We start from the raw sequence: 20,422 nt of genomic DNA on the forward strand, positions 1-20,422 counted from the left end.
TTTTTTTTTTGCGGGAACAAAGCCGTTTGATTAGGGAAAGTAATTTCGAGATTAGCAGCGGGAATCATTTGTCAGGGTCGTAGGCTTGCAGGCCTGTAGCAGCTCACGCGGATGCCTTTTTCGGTTTTTTTTTCCCCTTCCCGTTTCTTAAATTTTTAATTTCTGAAAAACAAAAGGAAGCAAATTATCACATGGCCCACACCGCACAGTTAACTCCCCCCCCGCCTTTCGCTTTTGCTTTTCCCTTCTCCACTCGACCACACCACGCCACTCCTCCCCTCCTCATCGCGAGAGAGAAGAGAAGAGAGGCGAGACGCGAGGCACGAGAGTGCGTGTGGGTGCGGAGTTACTCGAGGAGTGGTAGTACCAGCAGGCAGCAGCAGTAACACTGGTTGGCGGTGGCCACTGGCGGCGAGCGAGGCAGTGGAGAAGAACCAAGAACCCCGAGTTCTCCCTAGGGATCTCCCCCTTCCCTGCATTCGAGGTGATTCTTTGGTTCCATTTTTTTTGCGAGTTTTTTTTTGGGTTGATTCTTTTCTTTCTCTCCTCTCTGCGCGAGGAGGATCTAAATGTGGGTGGGTATGTTTCTTTGGGGGGTTTTCTCCCTCGGTTTGGGAATCTTGAGATTTAAGGAAGTTTTGGCGTAATTTGGTGTGTTATTGTTTGGGATATTGTTTTTCTTGAGAAAGCAACGTCTAATTTTGGTGGATTGGACGGCGCTTCCGTGTTTATGCAGGGTGGAGTTTGTCCTACTTCAGAGGGAGTCTCAGTCGCTACGCTTGGTGCCCAATAATTAGCCTAGAAGCAGGTTGGATTCTTGGAACCCGTTGGATTGAAGAGAAATTTGGTCTTGTTTATTCCCTTAATCATTGTGCTCGTTGCAGGTGAAGTGCTCTCCGCCTCTCCGTGCTGAAATCTGATTCTCTGGTCTCCAGGAATCCTGTTGGTAGGGCAGTTCAGTAGGAGATAATTGCTTGCAGATTTGCCTTGTTTGGTTGAACTGGGAAGAGGGGGTCAATTAGTGGCTGTGCACTTGTTATGCTAAAATTGAATGGAGATAGTAGATAAGATTGCTGAGCCCAAAGAACCTTTGATGGTCACTGGTAGGAAGGTGCAGAGCTTGGAGGCACCAATACCGATAAAGGCGTCATGGAAAGGGAAGAGCTCCCAGCAGCAGCAGCAGCAGCAGGATGAGAAGGATTTTCCAGCTGATGGTGAGGAGAGTTTTCTGAGCCTGGATTCCTCAGACGAAGGTGGCCGGAGTTCTTTCTCAGGGGCCAGTCACCCCCTGGAACCAATTGATATGGATCTTATGAAAACGGTCTATGTCGCAATTGATGAGGAGAAATCCGAGCAACCGGTGTGTTTAGTGCGAGGAGTATCGGCGAAAGGGCCATTCATAGATGACCTTTCGATCTGTGTTACAGGCATGAAGGCCAATGCAGTGGTAGGTGCAGGCGGTGCTGATGGTTTGGCTGAAGAGATGAAGGTGCCGGGTGCTGCGGTGCCATCATTGGCAACGGCGCGGTCATCGCAAGCTACAGAAGCTGTGTCCTTGCCTCCAGATTCAGAGGAGAAGGACTGTGTCTGGGATGCCTCGCTTCCTCCCAGCGGCAATGTGAGCCCTCACAGTAGCATTGACAGCATGGGTGTAGTCACGGCGATGAACACTATGAGCAGCTGTACCAGCACATATAAAAGTGAAGCCGTATCCAGTGAACCAGTGCCTACGATGGAGAGGAACTGTGGGAGTGTGAAGGGCAGTGTTAGAGGTGACTCTCTAGAAAGTGCAAAAACCAGCATGAGTCGAGCAAGTGATAGCAGTGGTGTTAGTGATGACAGCAGCTGGAGCAATATCACTGGAGGTGCTAGTAAGCCTCACAAGGGTAATGATCCTAGATGGAAGGCAATACATGCTGTACGGACTCGAGATGGTGTGCTTGGAATGAGCCATTTCAGACTGCTCAAGCGTCTAGGCTGTGGTGACATTGGCAGTGTTTATCTCTCAGAGTTGAGTGGGACAAGGTGCTACTTTGCAATGAAAGTAATGGACAAGGCTTCCTTGGCAAGTAGGAAGAAATTGAACAGGGCACAGACTGAGAGGGAGATTCTGCAGCTTCTGGATCATCCATTCCTTCCAACTCTGTACACACATTTTGAGACCGACAGATTCTCGTGTTTGGTCATGGAATTCTGTCCAGGTGGTGATTTGCACACGCTGCGACAGAGACAGGCAGGAAAACATTTCTCCGAGTATGCTGCAAGGTGATCTATTTGAACTACGACTTTGTTCTTCAGCAAAATATAATTTGTTTGGAGTAGAATTCTGTTGTTTTTCTCCTTAACCGCTGTGCCACTATGCTTACCTTCTCACTAATATCTTTACTTTCTAGAATCTGTTTTAATCTAGATAAGCTCTTATAAACCTTTTGGAGGTTCTTGAGTCTAAAGCATTATCACTCCTCAAGTTAAAAATGTAAGTTTCCTCAATGAAAAACAAACATATGGACATAATAAATTTTACAGGAAGCTAGTCTGTGGAGCTTCATAGAGAAGCTATTAGCAACTTTCAAAATCAAAATGGATTATGCCAGTTGTGAGGTGATGTGGAGAAAAGGTAGAAAAACTGATGGATGGTGAAATGTTGATCCAAAAATTTACTCTGGTTGGTGTTCACTAATATTGCATGTATTCCATTTGTTGACTTTGATATAATGCAATCCATCTCATGTGTGGCCAACATAGCATGTGTAAAATAATATTCAGTCATGTTCTGATCCTATTTTTGCTCCAGTTTTTTAACTCTATAATGTTAGTTTGCCATACTGAACTTGAACAGCTTATACCTGGCCATTGCTAGCACTAACATTTATATGCTCTGATTCCGAGCAGGTTTTATGCTGCAGAAGTACTTCTAGCTCTGGAGTATCTACACATGTTGGGAGTTGTTTACAGGGATCTGAAGCCAGAGAACGTTCTTGTTCGTGATGATGGTCACATAATGCTTTCAGATTTCGACCTCTCCTTGAGATGTGCAGTCTCGCCTACACTGATCAGAGCATCAGCTTTTGATTCTGATCCAAGAAGAGCTGGTGGTTCATTCTGTGTACAACCTGTTTGCATGGAACCCACTTCAGTCTGCATTCAACCCGCATGCTTCATGCCCAAATTGTTTGGTCAGAAGAGCAAGAAGAAAACTAAAAAGACAAGGTCCGAGCTGGGACCGAGTGCCACGACCATGCCCGAACTAGTTGCTGAGCCAACATCAGCCCGATCAATGTCGTTCGTTGGCACCCACGAGTATTTGGCTCCAGAAATCATCAAAGGCGAAGGCCATGGAAGCGCCGTTGATTGGTGGACCTTCGGTATATTCTTGCACGAGCTTCTATACGGCAAGACGCCGTTCAAGGGGTCAGGCAACCGTGCTACCCTCTTCAACGTGGTCGGTCAGCAGCTAAGGTTCCCAGAGTCGCCGTCGACAAGCTACGCGAGCAGAGACCTCATTAAGGGGCTCCTGGTGAAGGAACCGCAGCACCGCCTGGGCGTGAAGAGGGGCGCCACGGAGATCAAGCAGCACCCGTTCTTCGAGGGCGTGAACTGGGCTCTCATCCGGTGCAGCACGCCTCCCGACGTTCCCAGGCCCGTCGAGGCCGAGCTGCCCGTGAAGTACGGCGTGGCGGAGGCGATTGGGAGCAACAGCAAGAGGATGGTAGGCGCGGACATGAAGTCCGGTGGGAAATACCTTGACTTTGAGTTCTTCTAGGGTTGTGCTGTACTTGCCTAGTGACAAGAGAAGCTGTTGGTTGCAAAACTGCTGGGGCTGGTCAGTTTGGTGTTGTGATTCGATGTGCTTGACCTGGTGGTGTTTGTCGCACCACGGCAGCAAAATTATCGGATCTGAAATTCTGAATTGGCCAGAATTAGGTTGATATATGTTTGCATGTTTGAATTCTTCTCCCCCTGTGCTGTTTCTGTAGTGTAGTGCTATCTAACAGTCTGGTTTGAAACATGGGCTAACAATTGCGTTCCAGGAAGGCCTCAACGATGGATATTTCTGGAACTAGTAGCGTATAAGCTCAGTCTGTTTAATAGTCGCAGATCAAAGTTCAATGTGCATTCTTTCTTGTGCCATTTACCGTGGAATTATGGATCGACCTTTTACTACACTGACAACGTTGAGTTTTCGTTGGAACGTATCGAACATAATTTCTGAATTAGCCCTCATTAGTCATTTGTTTCGCTATCATTGGTAGTGATTCTAAGTTTTATTACTCTCTTCATTTCAAAATATAGCAGGAGTCTCACTGGTTGCCCATATTCTCTAATATAAGCCATTGGTTATCCACATTCCCTAATAAAAATTAATTTATAGATAAAACTTTTATGTATTTATTTATTCGTGGCGACTTAAAACTCGATGCTAAAAAAATACGTTGAAAATATTTTAAAATTAACTTTAATTTGTTAAAAATTTAAATTTTGGTTTTATTTTGATTTATTAGATCAACCGATTATATATTTTATGACGAAGAGAGGAGAATAATTTAGGGGGGAGGGGGGGCAGCTAATTGGCATGCGCCTCCACCGTGCTTTTCTCTTTTTTTGCGCGATTTTTCCCCTCTTTTGGCCTCTCCCCTCAGCGCATTTTCTATATTTTTCTACATTCTTTTTTATTTTTTAATTTGAAAGTTTTCAAAATTTGTCTTATAAATTTAAATTGTGAGTTAAAAATTTTTAAAGTTTGAGGTGAAATTTTTTAAATTTTTACTTCAAAGTTTAAATCTTAAGTCAAAAGATTTCAAATCTAACTTGAAAGTTCAAATTTCGAGTTAACAATATTAAAAAATTGAGTTTAGAGTTTTAAATTTTGAGTTGAAAGTTTTAAATTTTATGTGAAAGTTTTTTTTTCATGTATAGATTTTTTTTTCCAATCTGTTAGTAAAAAATATCCCAAAAAAAAGAAAATTATTTCCTTAAAACTAATCGAGCTAGTTGCGTTCTCCTCCGGAATCGCGCGTGCGCGTTAGCTTTCGCGGTGAAATAGCCCTGCATTGCCTACTCCTGCAATCTCGCACAACAGAAAACGCCAGTACGCGGTACGCCGACTCGGGAAGCCGCCGCCCGCCGCCGCTCGTTCTCCGCGTCGTCGTCCCTTCCTCCGGCACGTCCGCCGCCATGGGCAAGCGCTGGCTCCCCCTCGAGGCCAACCCGGAGGTCATGAACCAGGTACTACCTGTCTACCTGTGTCTCACGCCTCCTCTCCCCTCCCCCATCTCGATCTCTCTCCGCCTTTCGCGCTCACGGCGCGTAAATGCTACGTTGTGGCGCAGTTTATGCGGGGATTAGGGGTTCCCGCGGAGGCGGGGTTCTGCGACGTCTACGGTCTCGACGACGAGATGCTCGCCATGGTGCCACAGCCCGTGCTCGCCGTCATCTTGCTTTATCCTCAGGTGATCCCCCGATGCCCGATTGGTGGTGGGATTTTGGATTGCCTAACAGCAACTGATTATTTTTTTCCCCTCACTTTTGTTTGTGAGCAGGATCGGAAGAAGGAATCCGTTGCTTCACCCTCCTCCACGGTCGAGAGCAAGGTGAGATGAGTTGCTATTAGTAGTTCATTCATTATAGTGGGTTGCAACCCCAGCAAGTATGCCCATCGCCTTTTCCTCATTCAGAAGCAGAAGCACTCTGCACTCGGTTGTAGTCTGGTTGATGTACTTGTTAAATGAAATTCAGCAAGCATTGTGTTTCTACGAATGCTAAAAGGCGAAATACTGCTCAACATCGAAGGACCTAGTCAACTGTGTTCCCCTAATGCCACTCATTAAGTGCTACAAATAAATTGAATTTTGTGTGCCACAGTGCCAGCCACTCTACTATGGAATTATCATTTGTTTGTTTGTTTTCGCACCCGCAACTTGACATGTTGAATTTGTTCCCCAAAATGCACGGAGCAAACCAAATTCTAAAAAACAAAATTATACATATTGGTAAGCACCTTATCTAATATATTATTCCCTCTCACCCTCTGTATATCTAATGTGATGGATTGTTTATAATTGTCATTTGGAAGATATATAGTTCAACCATTATTTTATATAGATCTTTGGTTTATTGGAGATGTTGAGAGCATGTGAAACTTTGTTAGATAGATGGTTACTCAGTTTATGCCTTGTATAAGTTTTCCTTACTAATCTTATAACTCCACGGTGCAGAAGCTCAGCAAGAATGTATACTTTACAAAACAGACTATTGGTAATGCCTGTGGAACAGTTGGAATTATCCATGCAATAGGGAATGCTTTATCCAGAATCAAGCTCGGTAATTTCAGGAGTTTATATCTTTATTTGCCTAGTGTTCTATATAACATGTCCTCATGCCTTAGAAGTCAGAACAGCTCTGTTATATATTACTTTAATTGGATGGCTACACATTTATAAGATTTAACTGATCAAGGCAATTCTGCGTAACCTTGTAAATCTGTCTGTCTTGCCAAACAACAAATATCAAATTGTCAGGATATTTACCAGTCCATTCGGTCACCAAAGTATCTTGAATGGAAATTGAAAAGAAATGTAGCCCCAGTTCCTTCGGAAATGGTAAGATCTTTGGCGCAAGAAGAAGGGGCGACCCATAGCACAGGGTAGCAAATTTTTCACCACCCGCCACCAGAACACTCTTATCTTAGGCATTATCCGGAGTCTCCACAGTGCTTTCCAGGTAGCCTCGTCACCCGTGGACGATCCCGTAGCAGGTTCAGACAGGCCACAGCGTAATTTGCATAATCACTCAAGAACCCCAAACGTCTGCTACTATGCCTATCTTAATGAAAATTTGAATATATCACCAAATATGCTATTGGGCACTATAGCTTCTTCCCATCACGCATAGAATTGTGCTAAGTATGCAAAAAAAAGTTACCGTAACTTTGTGAGTTATTTTGGCTTATAGATAATTTGTAGTTTCTTCTTTGCAGTTGAGGGGTCATATTTTGACAGATTTTACAAACAAACAGCTGATATGGATCCTGCCCAGGTTAATAGTCCATGCATTAAATTAAGTTATTTTTGGTTAGTGGTTAATCTTGACATATCTGTTGTCCTAATATGTTGATTACTTGACATTTTCAGCGTGCTTCGTTTCTTGAGGAGGATGAAGAAATGGAAAAGGCTCATTCTGTTGCTGTTTCTGCTGGCGATACAGAGGTCATTATAGCCACACCTTTCTTCATTTATGCCTTGTTGATTAATAAACTCATCAGAGAACACAGTAATATTATGTTTAATGTTAACAAGCAAATGCTTGTAGTTCTGTATTGCGAGCAGTTTTAGAGTCACCCTGCGCCAGTAACCAGCTTAAAGTGATAACAACCTGTTTTCAAGGAACCGGACAGATTAACTGCATAGCCAGTTTTCTTAACCTGTTTATAGGCCAGTTGACCAGCTCATATAATACAATAACAGTCGGAAAAGCTACCTTTAGCGGTGGATTATACTGATCATGTGTCTTTTGTAGGTGGTTTGTTGACATGTTATGCATTCTTTCAAAATTTTAGTTGGGATGTCTCATGGCTGTTAAGTGTTGTGGAAGATCTACTTCTATGTCCTTGGCCCAGATTTAGTTCTGTTTTTGGGTTCTTTTCTCACACCTCCCTATACTTTGTGCAGGCCAAGGATGGAGTAATCGAACATTATGTCTGTTTCTCCTGTGTTGATGGTAATTATTATATTGACCATCTACTATAATGCCACAGTTGAACACTTAAACTTGGGTAAAAGCCTGCAACAGATAGTGTATTGATCACTCTTCTTCTCTATTTCAGATGAAATTTTTGAACTTGATGGAGGGAATTCGCAGCCAATCTCCCATGGCCCTTCCTCTCCTGATAGCTTGTTGCAGGTAAAATCTTTGATTTCTGTTGTTTATTTTCATCAGTTATTTCCTTTTCTGTACATGTTTTTGCAAATTTATGTACTATACACATAAGGCTTGATTGTGATGTTCGTGGTTTTGCTAAGTGTTGAAGTCAAATTTACCTTCTCTTAACTAACTGTTCGGCAATATCTTGCTTCAAAACAGAAGCCATCCTGAAGGATCCTTTTGTGGTACAGAACTGCAATGATGTTTATGATTTCTGGTTTTTCTTCTTTGTACGCAGGACGCTGCAAAAGTCATCAAAGCTAGGATTGCGCAGTACCCCGGGTCACTCAATTTCAATGTCATGGCTCTTTCAAAGCAGTGATGAAATCATATCCTGGTAGAAAGGTTTTATTATTCACACCACTCTTTTCCAGTCTGCAATAGTCTTGTTCATGATGTCCAAATGTACTCAGCAATTGACGAGACAGAACAGTGTTTGCATCTACTATCTGACAATCTCACGAGTCTCTAGCTATCTCCAGTGATGTTACCAGAATTCTTCTGTGTGATATCACCATTCTCTTCCCCCTTCCGAGCTTAGCACCTTAGCCACAGCCCACACCGCCCCCGCAGGATGGTCGAACAGCGGAATCAAAATAGTCGGTAGACTTGGTTAGTACTGTACACGTGTCCGTCAATCGACTCGATCCTTCATCCTCGGAGTCTTTGTTTTTTAAGAATTTTATGCCGAGAGCTGCACTATTGTCTTCATAGCCTGCCCACCTGCTCAGATGGACATGAAAAAAATGAATGCTACCACCACTATCTTCTTCTAGTGATATGCGGTCCCAAAAGAACAAATTGCATGCCAATATCTTATGTCATTCCCATGCAGTCCAAAAAAAACTATTGCGTCTACGTTTGGTAGCTTTTCCTCGTCCACATTTGTCGTTTTGGGTTGGAGAGTTTATATACGGAATACTAGTAGTATAATAGTGCAAACTCTTCCTTGGCCCTTTGTCGCGCTCGTGGCACTTCCATCAAAGGGCCTCATATATCTGTAGTTGCGTTTTGGGAGGTTATTGTAATGCTTTGTTGCTCTGTTTCATCGTGGATTCGTATCTCTGCGAAAGCATTGGAGACTTGTTACTGCTATAAATTTCACAATCGTGCAAAGTTGAATCATAGAACATTGGAAGGCGTGGAGTAGACAAACTTCTCAAGACAGTTCAAGACGAGAGCCCTCGGCAACTACCCTACAAGACCAAATACTATAGTAAAATAAAAGGCTAGAGTTTTTTTTTCCACCAGTTTTTTCCTCTGCTTCTGTTTGCTCCTTTCTTCCTTTCTTCACCTATGCGGAACTCATGCCCTTATCGTTAAAAAGAAAAAAAAAACAGTACAACCACTAGATTTATCGAAGGAACACTGCATTTTATTCATCATGACCATAAACACGACATCCACCAGACCACACGTACCAGGCGCCCGACATGCACGATCGCCTCTTAGATAATCTAGGGGACATATTACATAGGAGAGTACTACGCGACCAAGCTTAATTAAACATGCACGCATGCATTTACAGAGCTCAGCAGATAAGAGGAGTAGCCAGCGTGGGCGTGGCCACGGCGAACGCACGCGCGCCGGCCGGCGCCGTCCCGTGCGCCGCCCGATCGAGCTAGCTAGCAGAAGCGGCGCCTCGCCGCGGCAGGCCGCCCTAAGACGCCTGCGCCTGGTCGATGCGGTGCTGCGCCGCCTCCTTGATGTCGCGGGCCTTGGACGCGAGCCTCGCCTTGGCGTGGTCCAGCTGGTCGGCGCCCGGCGGGTGCTTCCCGGTGAGGTACTTGTACATCCACGAGAACACGGAGAGCGCGGCCACGCCGAGCCCGCCCGAGGTGACGAACCCGGCCGCCATGAGCGCCAGCGCGATGGCCGCCGGCACCAGCACGGGGCTGAAGATGACCAGCACCGGGGTGGCCACCGTGAGCGCGATGACGGTGCCGGCCAGGATCAGCCCGGACAGCACCAGCATCGAGCCCCCGGCCGTCGCCGCGGTCACCGTCTTCAGAGCCGTCATCATGAAGGGCTGCTTCTCCTGCTGCTCCTGGCCACCACGGTCACCGTAGCCGCCGCCGCCGATCACTCCTCTGTGCTGATCAGCCATGGGGATCGAGCACACCTGCAGCTGCAAAATTAAGCCAGCAATGCAGAGAAAGAGCTAAGTAGCTAACCCACGTGCGGCACTGTCTACGAGCTAGTGAGAAGTGGACTGACGACGGTGAGGAGGGAGAAGAGGGTGGGGTTTATAGGGGGAGGCGCCGTGCATGGGGCGGCGTGGAGGCGGGTGCTGGAGCCGCCGCGTGGGGCGCATGCGGGACTCGTGTCGGACGCCGAGCGACACCTGTGGTTTGCTGTGGTTGCCGCCGCGCGCGGCCTCGGCCGCTTCCCACGAGGCGATACGTACGAGGTTACGGGCGCTGCTGCATTCGGCCGCCGCTGCCTGTATTGGGCCCGATCTCTCGTGGGCCGTATCACCATGCGTGCGCGTGTAACTGAATGAACAAGTTCATCAGTCATCCCTCAACTTTACGACAAGTTTGTATGACATCCTGAAACCCCAAAACCGGAAATCTTTATCCCTAAACTATACAAAACTGTGCAATTTCGGTTCCACGGCAGTATAGATCTCTGGTTTCGCTGATGTGTCATTCTAGTCAGCAAAATTAAAAAAAAAATTATGGAACCCACATATAAGTCTCTTCTTTCTTTTCTCCTCTCTTCTCTTTTCTTCTTCTCTTCTCTTCTCTTCAGCGATAGCAAAGAGGGGATAGGCCGGCAGCGGCAGAGAGGGGAGAGGCCGCCGTCGAGCCCGGCCGAACTCCGCCACCTCGAGTGCCTCGCGACGGGAGGAGGTATAAGCAACAGCGGTGGAGACGAACAGCTGGAAGCTCGCGAACGGATGCATTGCCCTGAGACGGTCGTACTCGTCGCGCATGTGGGCGAGCTCCTCATCGAAGGAGACCGACACCAACAGGTCCTCGTCGCGCGAGGCTGTACCTGACTGCAGTGATGGTGGCAGCAGAGGCACCGACATTCTCTGCTAGCCGTACCCTTACTTCACAGAAGGGGACCTCGCACGGCACGACAAGGAAGGCGAGGGCGTCGGACGGCACCTCGTTGTGGATGGTCCAAGTCGTCACCCGGAGACGGCGGCGGCGGCTGCGCCCTTCCGCGGTGAACCCACATGCGGCAAGGCTAGCTATGGTGCCGTCCCGCGCCTCTCCCCTCCCTCATCTCCCGCCGGCAGCCTCCCCCCCCCCCCCCCCCCCACCCCCACCCCTCTTCCCCTCCTCTCGTCGCGAGGCGGCAACGGTGGCGGAGCCTCTTGAGGCGGTGGAGAGCTCAGCCATGCTCGCCCACTGCCTCTCCCCTCTCTGCCGCCTCCGGCCTATCTCCTCTATGCCATCGCTGAAGAAAATAGTAGAGAAGAAGAAAAGAGAATAGCGGAGAGAAGAATAGAGAAGAAAGAAGAGACTTACATGTGGGTCCCATATTTTTTTATTTTTTATTTTACTTACTATGATGCCACGTCAGCGAAACCAGAGGTCCATACTGCCATGAGGTCGAAATTGCACGGTTTTGTATTATTTAAGGGTGAAGATTTCTGGTTTGAGGTTTAGGGATGTTATACAAAGTCGACATAAAGTTGAGGGACGGCTGGTGAACTTAATCCGTAACTGAATGGCCGAACTGGTCGCAGATGGGCTGGACGTGTATGAGCCTACTACGGCCCATATAAACGCGAAATTGCAAGTACGACCCTTCGAGGTCTCGCTCTCTCATATTCCCTCGTGGAAAAAAAAAAAAGAAAAAGGTCCTCACTATCTCGTCTCATATGCTTGTGCAGTCGTGCTGCTCATCTCATCGTTGAAAGGTTTGCACAAGCTGATGCCGATGCTGGCGTAGCTGGGATTCAAGGGCAAGGCATCTACTTGTAGTCGAAGACTAGGACGATTCGTTTGACGGTCAGAAGCCGTCATGTTTCGGAACAGGGAAGCTTTATTTTGCTAAAGGTGTGTTCAGTTCACGTTAAAATTAAAAGTTCGGTTGAAATTAGAACGATGTGACAGAAAAATTGGAAGTTTATATATAAAAAAATTTTAATGTGATAAAAAAGTTAAAAGTTTGAAGAAAAAAGTTTGTAACTAAACTCAGCCTAAGTTGCTCCCTTAGACGGAATCACGGAATCATCGTGGAAGCATCGGCTTAGCTAGGAGGCCCCCGCGGGGTATCGCCAATTAAGTCAAGGTTGCTGTCACCTGCACGCTTTAATCGCATTGACGATCTAGAAGACTTTGCTAGCTAACAATGCACAGCCCTCACGCATGTCATATTTTGCCAATCTAGAAGGTCACCCCCACCACCCCTCTCGCCGTCTCGCGCCGCTAACTCGTGTGCACGGTCCCGGTCGTCGTCTCGCCGATCCGTGCATCATCCATCGTCGTACAGCGACTTTCTTCCTCCGGGGATAGTATCCTCCGCCGTTCCAACTGCAAAGGTACAATAGCAGACTATTAGTCAGCTGTAAACATATCTTAATAAGATAAAAAATGAGAGAGAAAAGCAACGGGCTACAAATCTATAGTCAGCTGTAGTGTGGACTCCAAGACGCAATGTGTGTATGACAGGTAGGACCATGCATTAATAGTATAAATAGTATAGTAAACAATTATTATATGAATTATCTACTAGATTGGCTAGATGATTGGAGCTAGTAGTGGGCTATACTATTAAACTTGCTCTTAGGCTGTGTTCTTCCCCCCATTTTCCCAACTCACCTCTCTCGTTTTCCGTACGCACGCTTTTTAAATTGCTAAACGGTGTAATTTATAAAAAACTTTCAATATCAAAGTTGCTTAAAAAATCATATTAATCCATTTTTCAAAAAAAAAGTTAATAGTTAATTAATCATGCAATAAAACGAATTTCGTTTTGCGTGCCGGGTAAGAGGGGTTCCCAACCCTCTCCTCCAAACACAGCCTTAGGGCACCCGCAATGGTTATCTATAGGCTCTCTATAAGAGATCCATGTCAGCATATTTTTCTACTTAGAAGAGATTAAATGAAGAGAGAGAGCAAAACTATCTACTAACCTGGAGATAGTCTATAGAAAAAAACGAGGCAATGGATTAGAGAGCTATAGATACCCATGTAGACATACTATTGAGGTGGTTTACTATTAATCTAGTCTATTGCTGAGATGTACATGTTTTATAGAGAGCACCTTACCTTTCCTCCGTGTGTCGATAGCATTTCTACTATGGCCGTGTTTAGTTTCCGCCTATTCATAACTTTCCATCACATCATATCACATCAAAAATTTTCTACACACAAACTTTCAACTTTTTTTTTAAACTCCTAACTTTTTTCAAACTTTCAACTTTTTTCAGAAACTAAACACACCCTATATCTTAGATATAAAGTTGGAGCTTTTGTGCCACATTACAAAAGCTCATTATCGATGTCTGATTTAGTTGATAAAGTTGGAACTTGGGTTCCGTCGTTGTTTAGTTGATAATCCATCTATAAATTGACTTATGATGGTCACACTCGGCACGGTTTATAGAACTTATTTGACATATAATTTCTCATATACTATAAAGTTTGTAGCAACAAAATTATAACCATATATTGAAATATCAATCAAATGCTATTATGTTGCAAATAAATTTCAATTATATTATAGTAACCATTAATTAAATATTTTTAAAGTTGAATTTAGAAATGTGTGTGCACCTTGCATTAAAGTTGAGTGCTGTTATGCGTGCTATGCGGTAGTTTCTACCACGATTGAGGTGTGTGACGAGTCTCTTCTCGCTGAAGGGTTATGCTTTTCCTTTTTTTTAACCCGTCTAGTTTTTTTTTTCATTCTTAATTAAAATATACTACTCCCTCCGTTTCTTAATATAGGGTGTAACTTCTTTTCAACTGGATTCCATAATACAGGGCGGCAACTCCTTGGTGCATGCAGGAATTGATGAGTACTCCTCGGCTCCTGTACTGGTGCATGCAGATGCATGCAGAGAATTAACTGATGACTCGGTTTGGCTTTTAAAAAGCTCAGCTCCTGGCCCCTCTCTCTCTCTCGCTCTCACTGCTTCCTCTCTCTGTCTCACTGCACACACCGCCCCTCTGTGACACTGCTCACACTTCATATGCTGATGATGGCGACGACAGAGGAGAAGATTGCATCTGCACGACTCATGCGGCAGCAGGCGCAGGTGGAGTTCGGCCGCGCGCGATCACTTCGTCTCCACGCCGTGCTCATGCGACGCCGTGCTCAAGTGGAGCTCGGCCGTGTCCGAGCGCTCCGCGACGCCGCCGTCCGCATGCGGCAAGAGGCGCAGATGGATATCGCTCATGCTCGTATGCTCCGTGTGCATGCCCTTCGCATGCGGCTGCGAGCGCAAGCAGAGCTCGTTCGCTGTCAACACCGACGACGGCAAGGGTGACAACGGAAAGAAGGCAGGGGACGCCGGAATCCGAGAGGGCAACGTGGTCGACTCACTGGCCGGCGCCGATCGTTTCACTGACTCCGACAACATTGGGTACATTGTTGACTCACTGGCCAACAACACATTTGTTGCAGATTCACTAGAGGAGACTGACGCCGAGGAAAAAAACAACTGATTCACTAGAGGTATAATCGGTGCCAATGTTGCTGCTTGTTGTCATTGCTAGATGGTTTAGCTAATGTGTATGCACTTGATTGTTCTATTCAATTTAATGCAATGTCTTTTTCGTGAAGATCAGAGAAAAACAAACATGAATACTCCTCTTTTTCTTGCTAATTGTTGAACGATGCAAAGTTACAAGAGAAATATCCTAACTATGTATTGATGAAATCTACCGCATCTAGATAAATTTGCTTATCACATTGCAACCTTATTGGAAGTTGACCATTTCTCTCTAATGATCTCTTCTTCATATGCGGGATTGCATAGTGCTGCCCTCCTTTTACAAGCATAATCTCTCTCATGCACCCTTGTAGAGTAAGAAACATATGATTCGATCTATCCGCCGGATATTCTTCATATGCTTTGATCACATTTGTCTCAATTTCTTCGATGTTTGATGGAGATGACTTCTGAAACAATGACCGCAATGCTGCAAAAAAACCTAAATCCAAAACATTAAGATCTGGAGAGTTTGGTGGTTGACATGTAAGTCGTATATCCCACTCATCTTCTTGTGCAACACTTAAAAATGCGGGATCATCAACTGCAATATGGGTTTTCGCATTGTCTTGTTGGATGAATATTGGAAGTCCTCGTTCCTCATTAGGCCATTTATGTTTGATGGCCGGCAGAACCTTTTCAATGAGATAGTTCCGGATAATGTCCCTCGTGACAGATGTCATGGCCTTGAGCTCCATGGTTCCTGTATTAAATCATGCAATTAAATAAAATTAGTAGAGTTGTCATATGTGGAGTAACTAAGCATAATTAAACAACTTACCCCTCTCCCTACTGCGACTACTCCTCTTGGCTACCTCCCAATAAGTGAAGGGAAAAATCCCAATTTTTCCATCAAATGTACATTCACCATACTCATCAAACCTTGGACGGGCTTTCGCTGCTAGAAACATAACCTTATCAATGAAATTTTTGCTCTTCACATTTCTTCGAGGGTTCGGTTCATCAAGTGACAAGTAATAATTTTCGTCCGGCTTTGTCCTATAAAACCATTTCTCATCTATATACACAATGTTGTACAAAGATTTGAAAGTTGGCTCGTCCGGTATGCTTTGGCTATCAAGCATTTGTATGCAAAATTGCACACAGGCCTTCATGTTATCTTCGGTCAAGGTGAACTTTATGGCATTTGTATGGCGCCTAAACCTTCCTTCCTTCAAACGCCTAAACAATGTGGTTTTGACATATGCAAAGCGTTAGCTAGGTCACGGAGTGTTTGGCGTTGCCTAAGCGGTACATCTTTGATGGCATCAGGGTTAAAAGAAAGTTTCTTGCGGCCACAGTTCTTCTTCTTCTTCGATTCGAAAGCTTCAATTCCACCTCCAATTTGTCCATGTCGCCATACACGCTGAACAACTCTCCATGGAACCCCCATATCAGTAGCAACTGACTTTGTCACTCCCTCCTTCATCATACCAGGATCCGATCTCTCCAAACACAATGCATATATGGCTCGTTTCATATCAGGAGGGTAGTGTCTCCTCCTCTTGATATTGATACCTACACATGCATGGTGGATGATGGCTGAGAACGTGCAGGCTATACTATGGTTGGCATGCATCGGCTAGTTTGCTTAAGCATAGCATTGTGCATGTGTACATGCAAAGGCCTTCAACTCGTGCAGCAAAAAGACACAGCAACAAAAAGAAAATGAACGAGTATTACCTGCATCGACTGCTCCATCGGTGGTTTGATCGCCGCCGCCGCCGCCGTCGTCACCGCCGCCATCATCATCGCCGCTGCCATCGTTGTCGCTGCCGTCGCTGCCACCGTTGTTGCCACTGCCGCGGCCATTGCCATCTTCACCATCTGTGCGTTGAAACAAAATTATAAAGTCACACATGCACAAGAAAAAAAAGAAGACAAAGCAAGAGAAGAAGCTCCTATGAACACCTTCATTGTCATAATTCCAAACGAAGTCATAGTTCAAATCAGATATATCTCCATCGAAATCCTCAACTTCGTCCCAATTGATGATGGGTAGATTTAGATCAAAACCGGCCATTACGTACGTTGAACCATAGGAGGGAAGAAGAGAGATGGAAGAAATGTGTGGTGCATTGCCCATATTTATAGGAGAAAATTTTGCTGGCAAATAGTGGCGCCAAGTGAAAATTTTCGATTCATTTTTTATCGCTGATGGCGCCATCCAAATTTTCGATCAAGCATGCATGCATGGGGCTTTCCAAATTTTTGAATCAAAACAATCCATACATGGCGTTATGCCAGGCGAGCAAAGCGCGCTAGCAAAAATGCATCTGCATGCATGCTGGCTATTCACACGGAAAGTGCAGGTCGAGCGCACACTGCATGGTGGTTAATGCTAGCGTATCTACCGCGCAACTACCTAAACATCGCTCTTCGAACGGAGAGAATTAATCAGGGTAACTAATATTTAAATGGTTTTATTGGTCTTTGCAACTACAACAGCCACGCCCTATATTAAAGAACGGAGGGAGTAATTGACAGTTTAGGCTTTTTAGGGGAAAAAAAAGAGCTAGAGCTTCTGCTATATATTCGGTTGCCAGTCTTCTCCCTTTTCGCATCGAGCCATTGACTGGGGCTAATTGATCCAATCAGGTTACGCTTAGATTCAGCTTTACTTTCACACGATAAGCCCCCAAATTGAGCACGCTTCTGTCCATTGATCGTCTTTTCTACCGGACGTATTGGCCAGCTGCGTCGCTGTACAGCACGCACAAACTCTATCATTTATCTAGTAATGAAATATTCATCGCTGGTGGTGTACTTTGCCGCATGACCTGGACTCAATCAAAGTAGCGTGCTGATCGGTCGGCAATTTAATCTGGAAAGAAAAGTGTGCCTTTTTCTCATGGCTCATGGGCTCTCTTTCCACCCAGAAACCACATAAAACAAGTGTACTCATGGAGAGTGATCTCATACTGAGCATACATGGATGCACACTCCGATGGCCCATGCCCAGCTGTCAAGCAGACCAGTCTCTGCAAGCAGGGTGGCCCTCCAGTACCCAGTGTATACATGTTACTGTTACTGATAGAATGGCTCTTTACGTCTTGGATAAGCACGAGTTAAGATTTTTATTGTTGTTACCGGCTAAAGATTGGTGCCGACTGCAAGTTGCAACATTGATCGCTTGTTGTGTGTGTGTATGCTTCTTTTTTAGTATTTTTCTTGCAATTTCGTCTCCAGCATAATGGCAAAGCAGATGGCGACCTCTTCCCGCCTCGCCCTGCCCACTTGCCGCACCGAGCTATCAGCGCTTAACCCCAAAGCGACTTTCTTTCCCCCACGATTAACGGGAGAATGATTGGTTAGTTATGTATTTAATCTTGCTGTTTCACGAGGCAGCCCCCCTTGTTTGCTTGATGCCTCGGATTGGAAGTTTTGGTTTCGAGCACCATCTCGATTTGGTCTCCTATTATAACGACTGTTTGTTTGACTTCTTTCGTTCGTTTAGCGGCCAAAGTTTCTCCTCCAAACCTAATGTGCCGTTTGTTTCTGGGTTTAAATGTTTGCGACCTTGTGATTACTGATTAGACCTATCATTTGGACTCCTAAGATCAAAAGAACAAAGGGGATGATCGATTGTTCTTCATCTCTGCTGCTTCTCCACACCACAAGACATCGTTTGTACAGTTTTTTTTTTTCACTGAAACCCTCACAAACTCACTCGGGTGATCCACTAGTGACAATGACGCGAATTATGACCCTTAGGATTTGCACACTTGACGACACCGTGCATTCCCTGACAAGAACACGCTAGTAGACACAGAGTATCCTCCTCACCCCCCCACTTGGGCGAGTTGCACCGGGACAACAATACCACCACCACCACCACGCTACTATCTGCTAGAGCTCGCCCACACACGATTGCACCACCCAATTTCACCAGTTGCACCCGCGAGCTTATCGCGTTTGCAATTTTGCATCCGGTGGAGCTTTCGCGGGGATGCTGCTCGCTTGCGCCGTCGCGCTCACGGGGCTCCATCGCCTGATCCCTTTGCCGTCTCGCGCCGTGCAAAGCAATGGCTGGCTCGTGCTCGCTGGTCAATCCGTTGGGGCGTCAAGGTGATATGACGTCGACCATTGCTGGCTTGGTTTGCTTGCTTCACTGTGCGTCGCGCGCTTTAGATGACGAGCTGCTCCACGCGCGGGGTGATCGCCACCTGCTCGACCGGTGCGGCGGCGGGGTACCATGCCTGCACCGGCCAGTTCAGCTGGGAAGGCGGGGGCACCAGGGGCATGGACATGGACGCGGCCGCGGCCTCGCCTCTCTTTCTCCGTTTCGGGGAGCCGGAGGAGGAGGTTGAGGAGGAGGTGGTGGTGGTGGTGCAGGAGGATGAGGAGGAGAAGGACGACTCCGAGGTCGCCGGCTCCGGCGACGGCCGCTTGTCGCCGGCTGCCGCTGCCGCTGCGGCGGCGGCGGCTGCTGCGATCTCCGAGCCGATGCGGAGCGGGAAGTTGAGGAGCGCGCGGGAGCCACGCATGCGGTAGGCGGCGCGGTCGTACGCCAGGGCGGCGTCCTCGGCGGTGTCGAACGTGCCGAGCCACACGCGCGCGCCGTTCTTGGCGGGGTCCCGGATCTCCGCCGCGAACTTGCCCCACGGCCGCTGCCTCACCCCCCTGTAGTGCTTCCCCCTCGCCACCGCAGCCGCGGCCTCCTCCTCCTTCCCGTGCTCCGCCGTCGCCGCCGCCGCCGCGGCCGCCGCTTCTGCCGCCCCCGACGCCGCGTCGCTCGGCGTCACCGGCTCCGACACGTCCGCGAAGCCGAAGCAGCAAGAGGACCCGTCGTACGACGACGAGTCCGGCGAGAGCAGGGGCTCCGGCTTCACCTCCGCGAACACGCCGTCGGGCAGCCACCCGCACGAGAACGCGTCCCGCATCGCGCCGAACACCACCATGTCGTCGGCGTCGTCGTCGCGGAACGGCAGCGAGTCGCTCCACATGTCGGCCACCAGGCTCCCGAAGCTCGCCTCCGCCGCCTCGCCACCGCCGCCGCCGCGCGGCTCCTCCAGCAGGTGCTGCCGGATGGTGTCGAGCACCGACGCCTCCGGGTGGTTCCGCAACATGCTTCGCGCCATCATCGCCGTCTTCCTTGCTGACCCGACCTCGCCTCTGTCTCAAACTTGGTTACACACTTCAGTGTGTGGTGTGTTCGAGTTGAATGGTAAGCCGAGGCGGAGACGGGGCGAGCTTTATATAGGTGGACGGGCTCGCTTCGACGCTTCGTTGAACTTTCCTCCCGCGCGCGCACTCACCCACGTGGTGGAAATGGCATTTTTAGTTACGAAGAGTAAATAAAAAATAAACGGAGAAAGAGTGAGCCAAGCCAGATAGGTGGGTCGAGTAGCTGATGCTTGTTTAGTTGGGCGTTTTGGGGAGGAGGTTGAGATAACCATTTCTTTTGTTGGGGTTGCCCCGTGCGGTGGCGTCAGCGATGAGGTCGTCAGCTCGGCTCTCTCGGCCTCTCGAGGGGAGCAGTGTGTGGCCCGGCACGGCTCGTGGTCGCTCGCTCGAGCCGGTTTGTGGGCGCTGCAGGCTGCAGCCTGCAAGGCAGGATCGTGTAGGCGGCAGCAGAGCAGCTAGATAGCGCTGTTGGTGCGATTGATTATTATCTGCTCTCCAGATGGTCCAGTCCAACTTGTGCTTACTTTGGGGATATCCTCGGAACATTCAGGTCATCAGATGAATGACTGCGTTTTTCCGTCTACCATAAGGCTGCATACTTATCTCTGTCTTGTTGATGGCTAAAGGCCTAAAGCGCTATCACTATTGCAGAATGCAAGTTGCTTAAACTATCACACCAGCCATTGAATAATCCCC

The 20,422-nt window shown here is 47.1% G+C and overlaps 5 protein-coding genes across 5 annotated transcripts; 2 read left to right on the forward strand and 3 right to left on the reverse strand.

The window, feature by feature from the left end:
- Nucleotides 1-15: 15 nt before the first annotated feature.
- On the forward strand, nucleotides 16-4,116 carry LOC127769906 (serine/threonine-protein kinase D6PKL1-like). The gene is made up of 4 exons (XM_052295569.1): nucleotides 16-484; nucleotides 737-808; nucleotides 885-2,265; nucleotides 2,893-4,116. Exons 3-4 carry the CDS (start codon nucleotides 1,052-1,054, stop codon nucleotides 3,761-3,763), a joined length of 2,085 nt encoding a protein of 694 aa, XP_052151529.1. The 5' UTR covers nucleotides 16-484; nucleotides 737-808; nucleotides 885-1,051; the 3' UTR covers nucleotides 3,764-4,116.
- Nucleotides 4,117-5,055: 939 nt separating this feature from the next.
- LOC127769757 (ubiquitin carboxyl-terminal hydrolase 3-like) lies at nucleotides 5,056-8,688 on the forward strand. Its single transcript, XM_052295387.1, has 9 exons — nucleotides 5,056-5,226; nucleotides 5,331-5,450; nucleotides 5,541-5,591; nucleotides 6,216-6,321; nucleotides 6,977-7,035; nucleotides 7,131-7,205; nucleotides 7,668-7,716; nucleotides 7,823-7,899; nucleotides 8,159-8,688. Exons 1-9 carry the CDS (start codon nucleotides 5,176-5,178, stop codon nucleotides 8,240-8,242), a joined length of 672 nt encoding a protein of 223 aa, XP_052151347.1. The 5' UTR covers nucleotides 5,056-5,175; the 3' UTR covers nucleotides 8,243-8,688.
- Nucleotides 8,689-9,282: 594 nt separating this feature from the next.
- LOC127771436 (oleosin 16 kDa) lies at nucleotides 9,283-10,166 on the reverse strand. Its single transcript, XM_052297350.1, has one exon. It carries the CDS (start codon nucleotides 10,025-10,027, stop codon nucleotides 9,581-9,583), a length of 447 nt encoding a protein of 148 aa, XP_052153310.1. The 5' UTR covers nucleotides 10,028-10,166; the 3' UTR covers nucleotides 9,283-9,580.
- Nucleotides 10,167-15,396: 5,230 nt separating this feature from the next.
- On the reverse strand, nucleotides 15,397-17,944 carry LOC127772097 (uncharacterized). Its single transcript, XM_052298083.1, has 3 exons — nucleotides 16,511-17,944; nucleotides 16,283-16,426; nucleotides 15,397-16,117 (listed from the first exon to the last, which is right to left on the reverse strand). The coding sequence occupies exons 1-3, from the start codon at nucleotides 16,764-16,766 to the stop codon at nucleotides 15,774-15,776; spliced, it is 744 nt and encodes a 247-aa protein (XP_052154043.1). The 5' UTR covers nucleotides 16,767-17,944; the 3' UTR covers nucleotides 15,397-15,773.
- A 233-nt stretch (nucleotides 17,945-18,177) lies between these two features.
- LOC127772096 (ethylene-responsive transcription factor 2-like) lies at nucleotides 18,178-19,827 on the reverse strand. The gene has a single exon (XM_052298082.1). The coding sequence runs from the start codon at nucleotides 19,681-19,683 to the stop codon at nucleotides 18,727-18,729; it is 957 nt and encodes a 318-aa protein (XP_052154042.1). The 5' UTR covers nucleotides 19,684-19,827; the 3' UTR covers nucleotides 18,178-18,726.
- Nucleotides 19,828-20,422: the final 595 nt, after the last annotated feature.

Source organism: Oryza glaberrima, chromosome 4 (assembly GCF_000147395.1).
Source record: "Oryza glaberrima chromosome 4, OglaRS2, whole genome shotgun sequence".
Lineage (NCBI taxonomy): Eukaryota > Viridiplantae > Streptophyta > Magnoliopsida > Poales > Poaceae > Oryza > Oryza glaberrima.

Bases quoted from the DNA above. Each gene is read 5' to 3' on its own strand.
- LOC127769757 (XM_052295387.1), top strand. From the start codon at position 5,176: ATGGGCAAGCGCTGGCTCCCCCTCGAGGCCAACCCGGAGGTCATGAAC. The intron at 5,451-5,540 runs GTGATCCCCCGA...GTTTGTGAGCAG, and splicing joins TCATCTTGCTTTATCCTCAG to GATCGGAAGAAGGAATCCGT. The intron at 7,206-7,667 runs GTCATTATAGCC...TACTTTGTGCAG, and splicing joins TTTCTGCTGGCGATACAGAG to GCCAAGGATGGAGTAATCGA.
- LOC127772097 (XM_052298083.1), bottom strand. From the start codon at position 16,766: ATGGCGCCATCAGCGATAAAAAATGAATCGAAAATTTTCACTTGGCGC. The intron at 16,427-16,510 runs GTGTTCATAGGA...TTCAACGCACAG, and splicing joins TTGGAATTATGACAATGAAG to ATGGTGAAGATGGCAATGGC. The intron at 16,118-16,282 runs GTAATACTCGTT...ATGCATGTGTAG, and splicing joins CGATGGAGCAGTCGATGCAG to GTATCAATATCAAGAGGAGG.
- LOC127772096 (XM_052298082.1), bottom strand. From the start codon at position 19,683: ATGATGGCGCGAAGCATGTTGCGGAACCACCCGGAGGCGTCGGTGCTC.
- LOC127771436 (XM_052297350.1), bottom strand. From the start codon at position 10,027: ATGGCTGATCAGCACAGAGGAGTGATCGGCGGCGGCGGCTACGGTGAC.
- LOC127769906 (XM_052295569.1), top strand. From the start codon at position 1,052: ATGGAGATAGTAGATAAGATTGCTGAGCCCAAAGAACCTTTGATGGTC. The intron at 2,266-2,892 runs GTGATCTATTTG...GATTCCGAGCAG, and splicing joins TTCTCCGAGTATGCTGCAAG to GTTTTATGCTGCAGAAGTAC.